Source organism: Sabethes cyaneus, chromosome 3, assembly GCF_943734655.1.
Source record: "Sabethes cyaneus chromosome 3, idSabCyanKW18_F2, whole genome shotgun sequence".
Classification (NCBI taxonomy): domain Eukaryota; kingdom Metazoa; phylum Arthropoda; class Insecta; order Diptera; family Culicidae; genus Sabethes; species Sabethes cyaneus.
This window is the reverse complement of record NC_071355.1, coordinates 197,540,358-197,556,519: the sequence shown is the minus strand read 5'-3', so window position 1 is coordinate 197,556,519 and position 16,162 is coordinate 197,540,358. Positions and strand designations below refer to the sequence as shown.

At 41.1% G+C, this 16,162-nt stretch overlaps 3 protein-coding genes across 3 annotated transcripts; 2 read left to right on the top strand and 1 right to left on the bottom strand.

Moving 5' to 3' along the window:
• The first annotated feature begins 2,035 nt into the window (after positions 1-2,035).
• LOC128743346 (transforming growth factor beta regulator 1) lies at positions 2,036-3,386 on the top strand. Its single transcript, XM_053839900.1, has 2 exons — positions 2,036-2,278; positions 2,346-3,386. Exons 1-2 carry the CDS (start codon positions 2,036-2,038, stop codon positions 3,276-3,278), a joined length of 1,176 nt encoding a protein of 391 aa, XP_053695875.1. The 3' UTR covers positions 3,279-3,386.
• A 4,447-nt stretch (positions 3,387-7,833) lies between these two features.
• LOC128742865 (etoposide-induced protein 2.4 homolog) lies at positions 7,834-10,200 on the bottom strand. Its single transcript, XM_053839348.1, has 4 exons — positions 9,975-10,200; positions 9,698-9,912; positions 8,647-9,324; positions 7,834-8,587 (listed from the first exon to the last, which is right to left on the bottom strand). The coding sequence occupies exons 1-4, from the start codon at positions 9,987-9,989 to the stop codon at positions 8,239-8,241; spliced, it is 1,257 nt and encodes a 418-aa protein (XP_053695323.1). The 5' UTR covers positions 9,990-10,200; the 3' UTR covers positions 7,834-8,238.
• A 1,004-nt stretch (positions 10,201-11,204) lies between these two features.
• On the top strand, positions 11,205-14,404 carry LOC128743213 (trafficking protein particle complex subunit 4). Its single transcript, XM_053839743.1, has 2 exons — positions 11,205-11,458; positions 13,894-14,404. The coding sequence occupies exons 1-2, from the start codon at positions 11,284-11,286 to the stop codon at positions 14,370-14,372; spliced, it is 654 nt and encodes a 217-aa protein (XP_053695718.1). The 5' UTR covers positions 11,205-11,283; the 3' UTR covers positions 14,373-14,404.
• Positions 14,405-16,162: the final 1,758 nt, after the last annotated feature.

Genomic DNA, 16,162 nt, shown 5'->3' with positions numbered 1-16,162 from the left:
GCAGCACTATAAGAGGGCTAGCTGTAAAGTAGCCGCATATTTTGCCAAAATAGCATTTAAGTAGCATTTAAGGCATCTTAAATGCTTATTGGCTTGCATTTAAATTGCATTGGAAATGCTTATTGGTTACCTGGGTTGTATCCTGTGTATTGTGTTACAATAAATTTTATCTTCGTGCTATGGTAATTTTTTTTCGGACTATCATTCTGACCAAATTTTGATTCATTTGACAAAGTTATATATGGGACATTTGTATAGAACTACTTAGTTATTATCCACAACTTTGCTAAACAAAGTTTTGCTGTATCTTTTATATTTACGGTGCTACAATTCTTCTAGCTCATTATTAGCTCACACTATTAAATGAGTTTTACCCCTGTAATTTGGGTGGATTTAGCTAAAACTTGGTTACTCAAAATGCCCTTAAAGTGTACAAACTCAGTTTTTAGGTGGTTTTTCAATCAAGAACTTGGTAGTAGGAACTTCAAAGTACGTTATTTGTCACAGAGAATAATTCAATTATCGGTAGCAAGCCATAATTGGCTGAATTTCTCCCCAAAATTTGAATTTGTACACCCTAAAGACATTTTAAGTAGTTTTAACCAAGTTTAAGCTAAATTCGACCTATTAACATCAGGGAGACTCATTCAAGATTGCTGTGAATATTCACTTCAAGTGCAGATTACCAAAAGCTAATGGTAATCAGAGGTATTCAGTTAAGCAATCAAAACTTGAAAGCCCCTTGAAATTATTCGTGACTACAAAGTTACTAATATTTGTTTGGTTTTTGTGGGAAAAAGGAGAGAAGGAAGTATTGTGTCTGGCAACTAAATCTGGACTATTTTCCCTAATACCAATGTATATGACGGAACGAAACAGCAACATTGTCGTTGTTGCTCTTTCTCTTTCTTACTATACAATTATTTCAGTTGGTCGCAGTTTGGTGCAGTCGCACTTTCAAACTGCAGAGTCCAGTTTGGCGGGAAGTGCGGTATATTTTTGCTTTTGTTTTCAGGCAAACTTTGACAATTTGGCATGCGATTTTCCGAAGTGCGAACAGGCTTAAAAATTTGTTTTAGATTCGTAGTCGCGAATATATTGCGGTTATTTACATAAATTTTTATCCTGTTGCGGCGGTAGTCCGCATCGTCAATCACCGCAACGAGAACAAGGAAAGGTGGCCAAATATTTTTTGGTTTATATGTGCAATTGTTACTGATGCTTTAGCAACTAAAACTACCATAAAAAATCATATCATAAGTATAAAAATTTGTGTAAATAGTAACAAAATTTAAGAAGTACGGAACGGAACGGTGATGCAAAATCCAAACAATAGAAATTAATCTATTTGTATGGCAGCTCTGGACAGAAGCATATCCTTCAATATTTGATGAGCTCAGCATTGGGCGATAATGTATCGATATAACTGGTATCGACATCTGTGGACGAAATCTCGATAGATTTTTTCGAAATAGTTAATTTCGGCATGCCTATAAATAAATACAACAGCTCTGTCAGTGTTATAAAATAAATGTAAAATACAGATCGTCACTTGATGCGAGCAATTTAGCTGATTATGCTTTTAGCTGAAAAATGTGTGAAAAATATCGATATTCAATTAACAAAAATTCGTCAGCTACGCTCAATACAGAATTATTTTGACAGCTTGCTATGAACTTTCCGAGAATGAAAAGATTTCTTGCAAAGCACAATATTTATTTCAACCTTTCTTCCGCATCTGGCATCTCTGCTGCTAAAAAGTTGAGTAAATATCATCTAATTCTAGGCTTTTCGACTTCTGTGTGTAAATTTATCATTTTTGACAACGAGAAAAGTCAAAACAAAGGATGCCCCGCACGCTTCGCATTTCGTCGCTTCCGTTCTCTTTTTCTATAAACTGTTAGCTATCTTCGCTAGTGTGCGTGTGTTCACTACGCCTGTGTTAACAACTGGTAAGCAAAAAGAGACGAGTGAGCGTTTTAATACAACTCCGCGTTCGCTTTTGAAGGCATATTTATCGCATATTTTTTCTTGAATGAAAAACCTCACGTTGGTAGCAGCAAATCGACGCGATTACGTATATGTTGGCTTGCTGCAACTGCGAAAAGAATTTCATCGGTCGCTGCGACGGAGCAGTGAAAAACGGGTGCTTAGCTGGCTGCTAGGCACAATGCAGAGCTCATTTCCGTTTCCCGCGGCTACCCCGAATCCGGCGGTGAACGAAAAATACCGGCGCAAGTATCGACGGCTGAAAAGGATCATGAAAAATTTGATTTTTGTAAGTGGCGTGGTTTTTGTTATAATTATGAGTAAGTGACGCAATTAATTTGATTTCTGGGTTGTAGGAAAATGCAGCTTTATGTGACCATGTTGCTCAAATTCAGGAAAATATACTGTTAGTAAAAGAGGAACGGAGGTACCTCCTGAAGAAGCTGCTGGAGCATGAAAATGAAATGGAAACACAATTGGGTAGGCCTTGTAGCAAATTGAACGAATTAATTGCGAATAGTTTGCCTCCTAAAAGACAGTACAAAAAGCGTGCGACTGCCGACGCTAACGCTGGAGCTGAAACAACCCCCAAGGGTAAAGGACAAACCCGGAAAGCGCGTGCCACCGCAAATGCAACTGCCGAAAAGAATACCACAAAGAAAAGTGTACAGAATATTTCGCTACGGCAAACAGGTCATCCGACATATCCCCTAACGATCGCAGGTTTCACAATTTTCAATCTAGGTGAAATTGTCCCAGAACGTGTAGCGTACAACACGGAGTATACCATATACCCGGTTGGATACACCGTTTCCCGTCCGTATGGCCATTTAAAGGATCCTACCAAGAAATGCATTTATACCTGCCGAGTTGTTGACAGTGGAGATTGTCCCCGGTTCGAAATCATTCCGGAGAACGATACGGACTTAACGATAGCAGGCAATTCCACCGATGCGTGCCACTCGACTCTGCTGCAGTGTATAAACGCTTCACTGGACTGCCGCAGCATCGACGGTCGACCGTCGGGCGATTGGTTTTTCGGTTTATCGCATCCGACCATCTCCAGCCTGATACAGAGCTTTCCTGCGTCGAAAAAGTGCGTCAACTACCGTGGCATCCGGAAGGAGAACTTTGCCAATATGGACAAGGAAAACGATCCGTCGCTCAACTATGAAGCACTGCAAAGACATATCACCATTTCGGCGTACCACACGGTGCCGGAGATCAAGGAGGAACCACCGGACGAGCTGCTGGATCATTCCGATGGGAATTCGTTCTCTTTGTCCTAGAACCTAGAAGCGGGTGGGTGTGTGTTTTAGGAAATACGAGGACGGTGATAGTTGAATGTGCTAAGTCATGTGCGTTTAAGAATTCGAATAAAAGGCAGAATTTTTTTATGTGAGCGAAGATGATAATTGTTTTTGATAATTTTTACTAGGAACTCGAATGCACCGAACTTTGAGGATTATGAAAAATTGTCTGCGTTTTAAGCTAAAGAAGATTAGTTGTTATTTCAAAGTGTTTCAAACATGGTTAGTTTGACTGGTGTCATGGTAGGATTTGTTCTTAAAAATATGTTTTTTCTTTTAACTGAAATATTTTATTTGTTATAGTCATCGAACTCGATTTAGGGTATATTTTCTGGCATTTGGGCTTGAAAAAAATGTTGGAACATGTCGACTTTTTTCTTCCTCGATTATTCCTGGTACTACTTACTTTACTATGGTGGCGACGATTCGTTAGCGAACCTACGTCGAGCGAATTATGGTCCTTCCTCCCACATCATCCTCGAGAGTGCACATCCACCGGCTGCAAGGTCTGCCTCAAAATATACGGCCTCTTCCTGGTTCTGCTGCACCTGCTGAAGACAGTTTTGGCTACTTTTTCGTACGGCATTCTGGCTACTGGTATTGATTTTACGCTCAAAGACGCAAACACTCGTCGATCAGCTTCCTTTAGCGTAATGTATGTAAAGGGCCGCCGGAAGATTAGTATTCTCTAAATTAACATTTTGTGAGAATTTGCAAGAAAACACTTCACACCGGACTTATCTACTTGCTTTTTCCTCGTACTGTTGCTTGCTGCAGAATGCGCGCCAATTTTCAGACGATTTCGAATCACCTTGACTTTCTGCACTTTCTGCTTAAAGCTTTCCTAAACCTTGAGCGCCGTCAGGCTCACACCAGACCCAAAATTATTGATTCGTACTTCGGCAAACCCCTGACCAGCAAATTACACATTATGGTATTATCGTATACCAACTTAGTACCTGGAATTGCAGATCGCTAAATTTCGTTGGTGGCGACCGGGTGCTGCTCGATCAGTTAAAACCCCGAATGTTTGGTATCGTGGCACTGCAGGATATCTGTCGCAAAGGCGAGAAAGTGGCGACAAAGCCCAGTTTTAACAGAGCGGTGGAGCGACCAACGAGAGGATGTGCTTGTTGAAGATAAATGACCGTTTCTTCAACTACGCCGTCATAAACGTGCATTGTCCACACGAAGGTAGACCCGACGACGAGAAGGAAGCGTTATCTGTGCAGCTGGAGGCAACGTACGACAGCTGCTCACCACGGGACTTCAAGATCGTCATCGGGGATATGAACGTCCAGGTCGGCAGGAAAGCAATGTATAGACCGGTGATCGGATTCCAAAGCCTGCACACGGACATGAACGATAACGGTCAGCAATGCATCAGCTTTGCAGTTTCTCGAGGCTTGGTGATCAGAAGCACCAACGTACGCTCCCTAAGGGGTGCGGATATCGACCTAGTAGGAGTACGTCAACGAAGCCGCAACCGTGGTGCTAGGTGTGGAAACCTCGATTGCACGAATTAATTGGTTTGATGGGGAATGCCAACCAGCGAAAGAGAGGGAAAAAAGCTTGGAAAAACTGTCTAAGTATATTTACGAGAGAGAATTTGGCCAAGTATCGACGAGCGCGCGAGAGTTGACCACGATCCTGAGTAGAAAAAGCGCCAGAAGAACAGAGACCGTCAGGGGCTGGAACAACTCCCAACAAACATTTTGGTTGAATAGTAGCTTCTTCAAACGTTGTATAGCTAATTACCAGGTAACAGGATTAAGCGCCAGTGCCGGCTGTTGTTTGTTTGTTGTTGGGCTTCTCCGGCTTCATGACACGCGCAAGTTGTTCGAGAAGGTGAACCAAACTCTAAATTTTAAACGAAAGCGGAGAGTTACCTTTATTTATGATGGTACTCTCCGTTTTGTTTCAAAGTTTAGCGGATTTTGAATGTCTTGGCGCCTCTGTAATCTATAGTCTCTGTAGGCTACACACCTGAACCTGACATGTTTGGAGACGAGGGAGCAATCACAAATGAGCGCGAGGTGGTCGACAGGTGGCAGCAGTACTTCAATGAGCACCTCAACGGCGATATAGCAGAAGGAGACGCAACAGAAGTTAACCTCGGAGTGCCTACAAGCGACAACAGCGTGCCGGCTCCTGATCTCGAAGAGATCCGGTGAGAAATTTGCCAGCTGAAGAATAATAGAGTTGGCGGAAAGGACCGACTCTCGACAAAACTCTACAAAACTGGGCAAGAACTGCTAGCAACGACACTTCATTGGATAATTTCAAGGATTTAACTTTACCGATATATACGCGCTCAAAACGCTGTATTGCTCGTTAGTACGTAGCATTCTTGAGTACGCTTCTCCAGCCTGGTGCCTGTATCAGCTGACATATCTTCTCTCAATAGAGCGAGTGCAGAAAAAAAAAGTTTGTGATTCGGATTGCGCAATCTTCCGTGGAACGATCCAGATAATCTTCCCAACTATTTAGACCGGTGCCAGTTAATCAAGTTGGAGCCTCTGTCAGTTAGGCGTAGTTATCAGCAAAGAATGTTTGTCTTCGACATAATCAAAGGAACCACCGATTGTTCTGCATTACTGGAGCAGATTTCTTTTAACGCACTTCAGCGACATCTGCGGGGTACGTCAATGCTGGTCATTCCTCACCATCGCACGTGTTATGGCCACTATAACCCGTGGGATTGTTGCTTCCGCGTATTCAACGAAGTTGGAGATTACTTCGACTTTGAGTCGACGAGAACAGGGGTGACATTGTGATTCTCGTTTCGAGTGATTTTGGTTCGTTTCGACCACATTAAACGAATGGGCGAAACGAACCAAAACCACTCGAAACGAGAATGGCAATGTCACCCCAGTTTTCTCGAATAGAATTAGATCATACTAAACTTAATTTAAGATATTCAGTCTGTACGATGTTAATCGAAGGCGGTGCAACAATAAATTAAATTAAATTAAATTTTGGAGGAGGAGAAACTACTGGAAGTCTGGATGGAAGGTATAGTATGTTCTGTCTGCAAAAAGGGCGACCGGCTAGATTTCTGTAATTACCGCGATATCACGTTGGTCAACGCCGCCTACAAGGTGCTCTCCCAGATTTTGCGTCGGGCAATCCCCTATAGCAAGAGAATTCGTTTGGTAGTATCAGGCAGGCTTTATGGGGGCCCGTGCTCTACGGATCAAATTTTTACTCTGACAAATCCTCCAGAAATGGCGAGTGAACAACGCATCATATTTTCGTGTGGATTTCAGGCGGCATATGATATAGTTGAACGCGAACAACTATGGTAGATAACGCTCGAATACGGTTTTCCGGACAAACTACCGCTCCTGATCAAAGCTACTCTGGAGCGAGCGATGTGCTACGTGCGCGTTTCGGGGACTTTCTCCAGTCCTTTCGAATTGCGCAGAGGGTTGCGGCAAGGGGACGCACTGTCCTGTATATTATTCAATATCGCTATTGAAGGTGTAATCCGGCGAGCGGGCATCGAAACGAGAAGACCCTACTAGTACGGTTGTTATAAAGTAGTTGTGGCAACCGAGTTATGACTAATTTCAGTCGTAAACCTGGTGGCTTCAACTAAATGGACCTAAAGTGTGCTACTTGGGGAACGATCTTCAGCAAGAGTAGCCAACTCCTAGCCTTCACAGACGGCCTCGACATCATTACTAGAAACCTTGGGACGGCGGAGGAAATCTACGCCAGACTAAAAACGGACGCTAGGAGGGTAGGGTTACAAATCAAGGATCGCAAGGATGCCGGACGACTGTACAGTGTAATCCGTTCTCTACAAGAACCCCACCGGCACCAAGAATAAAGGGGCCCAACATGCTAGATGGTTCGACCAGCGTGTGTCGAGACGCGCAACGAATTGGCGACGACTAGCCATACTGGCTCTCGACTGGTAAAGTAAGTAAGGTATTGTTCGTCTTAAAGTCGACTATAGATAGCTAGTTACAGTTCAGTATAATAGCGTTGACATATGTACTTCTGTGGGAAACGGCAGAGCTATTAAACCTTTAGTTAGCGTAGCCTGACGTAGTTCAACCAGTAATTAAGCCCAGCAAACAGCAAATCAAATTTAGGAAGAAACAGTTGGCATCTTTCACTTTTTTGATATTCGAATTTTGAATATATTGGCGGTCGAAAAACCCAACACAATTCGTCTCATCAAAATTCTGAAATTGCAACTATTTTCACCTTTTAGGGTAAAAGAATCCAAATAAAAGATAGAAGTCAGACAAGAATAAAATTGAAAAAATGCTGCAATAGTCGAGAGAATTTAGATAAAATGGAAAACTGTTAATATTTGGTGGTGTCCAACAAAGTGTCGAAACGTCGGGAAAACATCAAACTTCAGTCTTGATAAATTTCTCCGAAGACTGCCTCGCCAAAATTAACAGTTACAATTGAATCGATCGTCGATAAAAAAAACACAACCTAAAATGGGAAAAATCATATGAAGAGGGATGTTTCTCTTTTCACACAACACACAACCGTTGATTAATCTCACGGAAATCTTATTTAATGTTTCCTTACTAGAGAGGAAAAAGCAGTCTGATCGTTTACTTCTTTTTTTTACACAAAAAGTGTAAGTGCGCCACAATTTGGATTTTATCTTATATACTTATTATGTGCAGTGGCTTGTATCTTTGAGGCGACACTATCTAATTCTAGAAACAATCCTCAGCAAAAAAACACAAAAACCGAAACCGAAACTGAGCACCATTCAACGTATCTATCTGAAAATTTTGTTCTTATTCGATTTGTTTGTTTGTGTTATGATTATTGTTACGCGCTTAGAACTGGTACACTTATTTAATAATCGTTGATCACTTGTGTTGCGATTTGCACCGCGGCTGTTTGATTCTATCATCTTGGCTTCTGATTTCTATATCCTAATGTGGCTTCTTCGATGCACCTATCGCCTGAAGTTACGATTTAGCAAAGCTTGTTGTTGCTGTTGGTATGACAGCACCGTGCCTGCCATCGAATCTGTTCCAGTTGAAGATGTCGGAGATGTACGGCGATGCTGGCGATGATGATGGTGGTGCTGTCGATTTTTTTGCTGTTGATTCAGTTGAAAATTAAGCGACGGAGTTGGTGTGCCACTCGATAGAGGTGGAGTTATTCCGCGGCCCATCAATGCTGGTGTACCGGGACTTCCACTGATCGGAGTCGTAAGAGCCGTTTTGCCCAGCTTGATTTGATTGTTGAGCACGAGATTGGTGATAACTACCACCACTGCAAAGAGTCTCAGAGGCCTTTCACTAAAAGTACAGATTGTCAAACTTTGATTTAATCAAGAGAGTACCCATTAAATACTCACCCTACTACCACCCTTGGAGTGGTTTCATTAGCGCTAACAATGAGTAAGGAAAATAGCGCGGAAAATATACAGCTGTTGAAGAAGAACGCGCCGGCTAGTTCTGAGAGAATGGCTAGAGGCAAACCAAAGCCAATGAAGAACGGCCAGTTGTTTTCGATGTAGGTCAGTCGTTTGTGCAATTCCCAACCCATATTGAGCCATTTGTACTCGAATGCATACAACGAGCAAAGCATACTCATATGTATGATATACAGAAATTTGCCCAAGAATGGCACAGGAAATGGTATAATTAGACACAATACGCTCTGCAGTAGAAAAAGCAACTGGATGACGAAGTTGATAGCGCTGTCAGCGATAAATTTACTGATGCTAGTAATCAGCTGCGGTCGACCTTTACGTATTTTGTACGCCGAATCTGCAATATCCTGGAACCAAAGAGTGTTGACAACCTTGCTTATCACGTATAGAGGCACCACCCAGAGACCGTGAAATAGCACTGAAAGTGATGGACTTATCCAGCCCCATACAGTTGAGGCGGTTGCAGAGTTTGCAAACAGATGCGATAGTAGGTAGTATAGCCCCGGTAGAACAGCTAGTTTGAATATAAACATGCTACACCCAAAGATTCCTAAGCTGAGACCACAGCACTGGAGTACACGTCGCGTAATCTTGTATTCACTGTAAAGAGATTTAGATCGTATGGAATAAAGTAAATATTGATGTTAGTTATCCGAAGGATATTCTAATTTTGAGTACAACAGTAATGGCAAACACAAAATGACAAGTTCGTATACTAACAGACACGGACGTAATGTTACCGATGAATAGAACTAAAGCAGAACTTCTTCTCAATAGGTAGCTACAAACATTGCCTTTGCGAGTTAAAAATAGCTTTTTTGCTAAACCAGCGATGCAACACAACCATCTTTCAGTTTTCTTAAGAAAAAAAAAACATCTATCGCTTGCCAACAAAAAATTTCTACACGAAGTAGGACCAGGACCTTTGAAATATTTTTCCCTTACAGCAAGAAATAAAAACAACAATACGTACATCTTCGGTTCGACGCTATCTTTGTTTTTCTCCGAGCGGGCAGACGGCGTGGACAGACTTTCCTTGGTGGCCCGACCGCCCGACAGTGCTGCTGGGTCCAGACGCCTTACCTTCGGCGGTGCCGCATTTCGACTTGCTTCCCTATCTAACTGAATAATTACATATATGCCCTTAGTGCTTTCGAATGCTCCATGTAACATGAGGATCGCTATATTCTGAAACGTAAATTTATTGGTCTGAATTTTTCATACATTATCAGATATTCTTTCATACTTACGTATAATCTATTCATCTCGTAAAAGCCACTGCATGTAAATAACTAACGAGGTCAGGAAATAAAAAATGCTAATTATATTGCTAAGAAAGAAAGGGAGTTACTTTGCACACGATTTTCACTGAATTTCAAGACAACACAAAAATACGTCTCATTTTGTCTTTGCAAAATGGTCAACACAGCTCGCACCAGGACTACATAGACGATAGGTAGAAAATGAAAGTATCGTGAGATACTACCTTCGGTTCTACCTAGGGATGTAGGACAATAAAGTAAACTAAGTCATGTACAGTCTCAAGCACATGAAATCATCTGTTCGTCACTTTTGGTTTGTGCAGCGGAAGCTTTGCCGAGGGGTGAAGAAGCGAGATGAAGACTGCTCGCCTGTTGTTGACGTTGTTGACCAACGTGGTATGTGCAGGTGTGGCAATGTTGGTAAGTGGTTTAGTGAAATGAAGAAATTTCATCACGGTGTGGGTGAAATCGTAAATCAACCAATCACGATCAAGCGTGACGCCAAGCTTGAGATTGCTGACAGCTACCGTACGCACACTATGTCGCGTGTCGACCTTTTCGCGTGCGTAATGGCGGCTAGTGGGTACAATTTTCGGAAAACGTTACCATGGCTTTGGTAACTTTTTTCACGTCAAGTTGATATTTCCAGCCTTGATTGTTGTTGTAGAACTTTCAAGCGTACGTGAGCGGGGTTCCCGAAAGCAAATAAACGTTGTCGAAAAGTGTACCCACTAGCCGCCATTAAGCACGCAAAAAGGTGGATACGTACACGCGATTTGATGTTGCTGCTGTTGGCTTTTCCAGGACGTTTTTCAAACTGGGGGAAAACAAACTACCAACACAACCGCAAACCGTCCAACGCGGATTGTTTTTGTAGCTTGACGTCGTTTTCTGATTTTTCACCACTAAAGTACTAATACCATCAAATGTTGTCTTGTTCCACACCTTTTTAAGCTTCATTGGTTGTTAACAAACATTAAACAAAAGACCTGCTCGAAAATTGAGTTTTTTCGAGCAGGACTGTCAAAGTGACAATTCTAGATACAACTAAATAAAGGACGAGTTGTGATTTTTTTAAAACCATACGCGTGAGAGATATTCTTTGCTGGATCAGCATTGGAAACTCAACCCTCACCCGGCAAAAGCTTACATTTGCGACAATCGCCCTTTTGTTTTTTCTCACTAGAATTATTATGGGCTGGTGTTTTTGTCAAATGTCAACAGTTTTGTTTACGAATTCGAACGGCTAGTGTTTTTTCTGAAAAGTGAAATATCTTGCTGCTTGTTAAACACGAAAATGGTCATTTATGGAGTATACATTGTAAGCAAATCTGGAGGGTTAATTTTCAATTTGGACCACAATGTACCAAAGATAGAAACAGAGCGAACGTTCAATTACCCGCTGGAAATTAACTTGGAGTACGAACCGAAAAAAGTATCGGTTTCATTTGGGCAAAAGGATGGAATAAACGGTAAGCTGCTGGAATAAACTTTTTTGTCTTGTTAGGTATAATTCTCTCTTAAATTATTACAAAGTTAATTTTCTAGTCATCTTTAGCATGTCGCAATGTGTAGTCAATCGCAATTATATATGTAGTTCGAATAAGAATGCAGCAAATATGCAACTTTGCGTAGCATGTTTTGCAATCTATTATAGAAAAGTAAGAACACATTCAATCGAAGATTTCAAATAACTACACGAATTATTTTGCAAATACGTGATAGAGTAGAGCAGGGTAAGGCGTATCCCGAAAAAAGTATTCTAGTCATGCTGTGTTTGATAGTTACCAAATGGTACTGGTACTGGTACTGGTAGTTCGATTTTATCAAACTTGTACTAAAATCTGTAAAAATTTTGGAATATTTCCATTGTCTAGCACCTACTGGTACTACCACAACTACTGGAGCATCTACATACGAATAAGGTTTTGCACGGGCGAGCATAACCTCACTTCTTTGACGTCTATCAGTGGTTTGTTTACATGGACTTGGAACATGGGTTAACAAGTTGGAACTGAATATTGCTTAAGGCCTTAACGGCAAGTCAGAAAAGCACAAAAACTGCCATTCTGAGTAGTTTGGAGGGCGACACTGCTGGATAATATGCTTTTAAAACGTTTACCTCCAATTTATGCATATCGCGTTCGCCTAACAAATAGTAAACAAACCACGAGTGGATGTCAAATGGGTGAATTGCGTTCATTCCGGTTCATTCGTGACGTCACCTTGCAAAACCTTATTATTTTGCAAGACAAGGTAGGGCAGGATAAAGCGTATCCAGGGGAAAATATCCTATACACTCAAAAAAATCGACACGTCGCATCCACGTGAAAAATCATGTAAACTTCTCTACAGCAACTTACATGAACTTCATGTACTAGTTAATGGGAAAGTCATTGGCGGAACTAGCGCTCATTTCTAGGGGGGCTATAGCCCCAGGCATTTTTTCGACCATTTTATTTCCTTGGCATATTACAATGGAACTTGCATAGGAACTTTAAGTTGTGATGCGTATAAAAATTACTCTCAAGTTTTTATTATGTAAAGTTATCTAACTATAGTTTTTTCTTAAGTTTAAAAATCCAGCTTAATTTTTCTAGGGGGGGGGGGGGGGGCTCAATGTCTTCTAGGTGGGGCTTAGCATGTAGTGTCACTGCAGAGCTCGTGGTAAGCATCACACATTTGAAAATTATGGCTGTGAACCATTTCGCGAAATTTTTAACTTTTTGGTTAAAATTTGACAGTTCGATGGTTTTCCGAAAATAACCCTGCTCGGGAGCATGGTTAGTTTTAACCAAGTTCTGAGAGCCAATGAGATATGCACAGGTGAGGAAGAGAGCTTCGACAAGTTTCGCTGATTTTTCGATAGATTTGTTTTACATTGGTATGGATGCTTATCGCATTAAATTTGTTCAAACAACCCGGATTGAAATGAGATGAATTTTATCTATCAAAAAAAGCAAATGAACATCAAAAATTCCTCCGATTTTAACTCGGACAGAAAAAACAATATTTTCATCCTCACCTTATATGCTCTCATTGAGCAAAAAAAAACTATCAATCCGTCAAATATGAAATGGTTCACATTCTGAACTGATTTTAACCACTCAAGGAGAAATAACCATCGAACTGTCAAATTTTAACCAAAAAGTTAAAAATTTCGCGAAATGGTTCACAGCCTATGTATTTACATTGTATGCGCATATGCGTGAGTGCTCGATTCGAAACGAGAATCTGATTGAACTGAAAAGGTAACCCAATAAAAAATCCTTCCTATTTTTCCATGAATCACGTAGGATAAATTACCCGATTTGATCGTTTCGGGGTATTTCGTCCGCAGGAAAAATTTTCTATTAGGTAATTTGACAATGTTGTTCCTGTATCCAAGACACGAGCCAGCTAGCAACACGTTTGCCACCAAAATATCCATGAAACATCAGCGACACTGGCATTCTATCCACCTTTACGCGTGGTTAATGGCGGCTAGTGGGTACAGTTTTCGACAACGTTTATTTGTTTTTGGGAACTCCGCTCGCGATTACGTACGCGAAAAGGTGGATATATATTGATTATACTGTATTTTCAGCCAGCGTCTAAATTTAGCCTATTTCCCTTTTCATTCGCTTAATAAATATTTTGCCGATATACAACATTAATATTTTTTTATTTAAAGAGATTTTAAATTTTAAATTCATTCATCTCTAACAACATGATATGTTATAAATGTTTTCTCAGGAATGTAAGTGATATGCTGTTTTTTTGGTAAAATAATATCAAAATCATCAGTTTTTCCATCAGAGCTAGGCCTAGGCTAAAAAATAGAAGCAATCGTTTAATAGGAGGGTATTTTCACCATCCTGTACCCTACACAAGTTAAACAAATAAGTTCAAACATTGTCTTTTTCAGTTGGACACGTCCTTGTCAGCGTAAATGGTATACTGGCAAACGGTTTGGCACTAGAAGACGGACGGGACATCAAAGAGTTGATAGAAAATAAGGATAATTATCCACTTACGTTAAAGTTCAGTCGACCGAAAATGACAACCAACGAAAAGATATTTCTTGCCAGTATGTTCTACCCGCTGTTTGCCATTGCCAGTCAGCTCAGTCCGGAACCGAAAAGCAGTGGCATTGAAATATTGGAAGCTGACACTTTCCGTTTGCATTGCTTCCAAACGCTGACGGGCGTTAAGTTCATGGTGGTGGCTGAGAACATTCAGAGCGGAATGGATGTGTTGTTGCGGAGGGTTTATGAATTATATGCTGATTATGTGCTTAAGAATCCTTTCTACTCGTTGGAGATGCCTATCCGTTGCGAGTTATTTGACGTAAATCTACAGGCCTTATTGGAGCAAGTAGAAAAGAACGGTATTGCTAGTATTTAAATAGGTTTTAGGTAAGCAAAATACACTTATAATCAAAGTTATATAGGCGTTTTACTTTTGGTTATATACCTGAAGAAGACCAAATCCTAAAGTGAAGATAAACATTAACAACCAACGTAGGTCCCAGGTGTCATTTTAGGAACTTGATTTACTTTGCGGTTAGCTGTTAGAATACACTCAAGTCGCTTTATACGCCTAAGGCACACAGAACAGTTCCCTATTTCCATGATAGACAAGCCATGAAAACAATCAGTTTTTGACATACCCCCGAACAACCCGCAATATCTCCGGTGTCCACTTACTACTGCAAATCATGAAATATTTTACCCATTACTTTTCAGCAGCGTACCCCGCTTAATATGGTACCAGTTAGGGTAGCCAACAAGGGGTCGGACACTTAGCACATTGTGCCGCGGCACTCCAGAGATATCAAGCGGCACACCTCCGGTTCAATTTTACCTACACACTTAAAAAAAAGTGCCGAAGTCAGCAAGATTTTGCCGAGATTTGGACAGCCGAGCGTTCGGTAAATTTTTTTATGATGCCAAACGTAAAGTAAAGATCCGTAAACGTCGAATTGCAAAGCTGAAATTTTTACCGAACGCTCGGCAAATTTAGCTGAGTTTTTAAGTGTGTATGAAATGGGAACACTGCCAATTATCAGAATCATCTCGCACGGTTGCCATAACTATCAGATTATAACGAATTTAACAAATCTTGCAGTTCGGCACTTTCGGTACAGCATCGGCACAGTTCGGCTTGTTTCAAGTCGTATAACAAAAATGGCTAGGATAACCAACCTATTTTGGACCCCATCCAAGCGTCCAAATTATGTACAGCTGCTGAGGGGGTCCAAAATACGTTGGTTACCCTATGCCGAGTGACAGCAGCAGCTGCATATAATTTGGACACTTACAGCAAAATCAAATAGAAGTGTCCAAATAATGTACAGCTGCTGATGCGGTCCGAAATAGGTTGGTTACCCTACTATCCACCTTTTCACGTGCTTAATGGTGGCTAGTGGGTACACTTTTCGAAAATGTTTATTTGCTTTTGGCAACTCCGCACGTGCGCTTGATAGTTTTACAACAACAATCAAGGATGAAAATGTCAACTTGGCACGAATAAAGTTGCCAAAGCCATGCTAATATTTTCCGCAGGGCGTACCCACTACAGAGACTATCCACCTTTTCGCGCGCTTAATGACGGCTAGTGGGTACAACCTTCAGAAAATATAAGCATGCCTTTGGCGACTTTGTTCGCGTCAAGTTGACCTTTCCATCCAAGATTGTATCCAAGTGTACGTGAGCGGAGTTGGCAAAAGCAAAAAAAAACCATGGTCGAAAAGTGTACCCACTAGCCGTCATTAAGCACGTGAAAAGGTGGATAGTAGGGTAACCAACCTATTTCGGACCGCATCAGCAGCTGTACATTATTTGGACACTTCTATTTGATTTTGCTGTAAGTGTCCAAATTATATGCAGCTGCTGCTGTCACTCGGCATAGGGTAACCAACGTATTTTGGACCCCCTCAGCAGCCGCCATTAGGCGCGCGAAAAGGTAGAAAGGTGGACACGTGGAGATGGCAGTAGGCAAAATAACACCGTACAGATGCAAACATACTGTTTACATACTGTCTATTACGATAATTTTCATTTTTACAAGTGCTGCAAACCGCGCCATATTGGAAGTAACAACACGAATTCATCGTTTCTTCTCCAAGTTCAAAATATAAACAAAGCTCAAAGTTGCTATTATGCGAGCTTATGTTAGCTTATATGATGTACTAA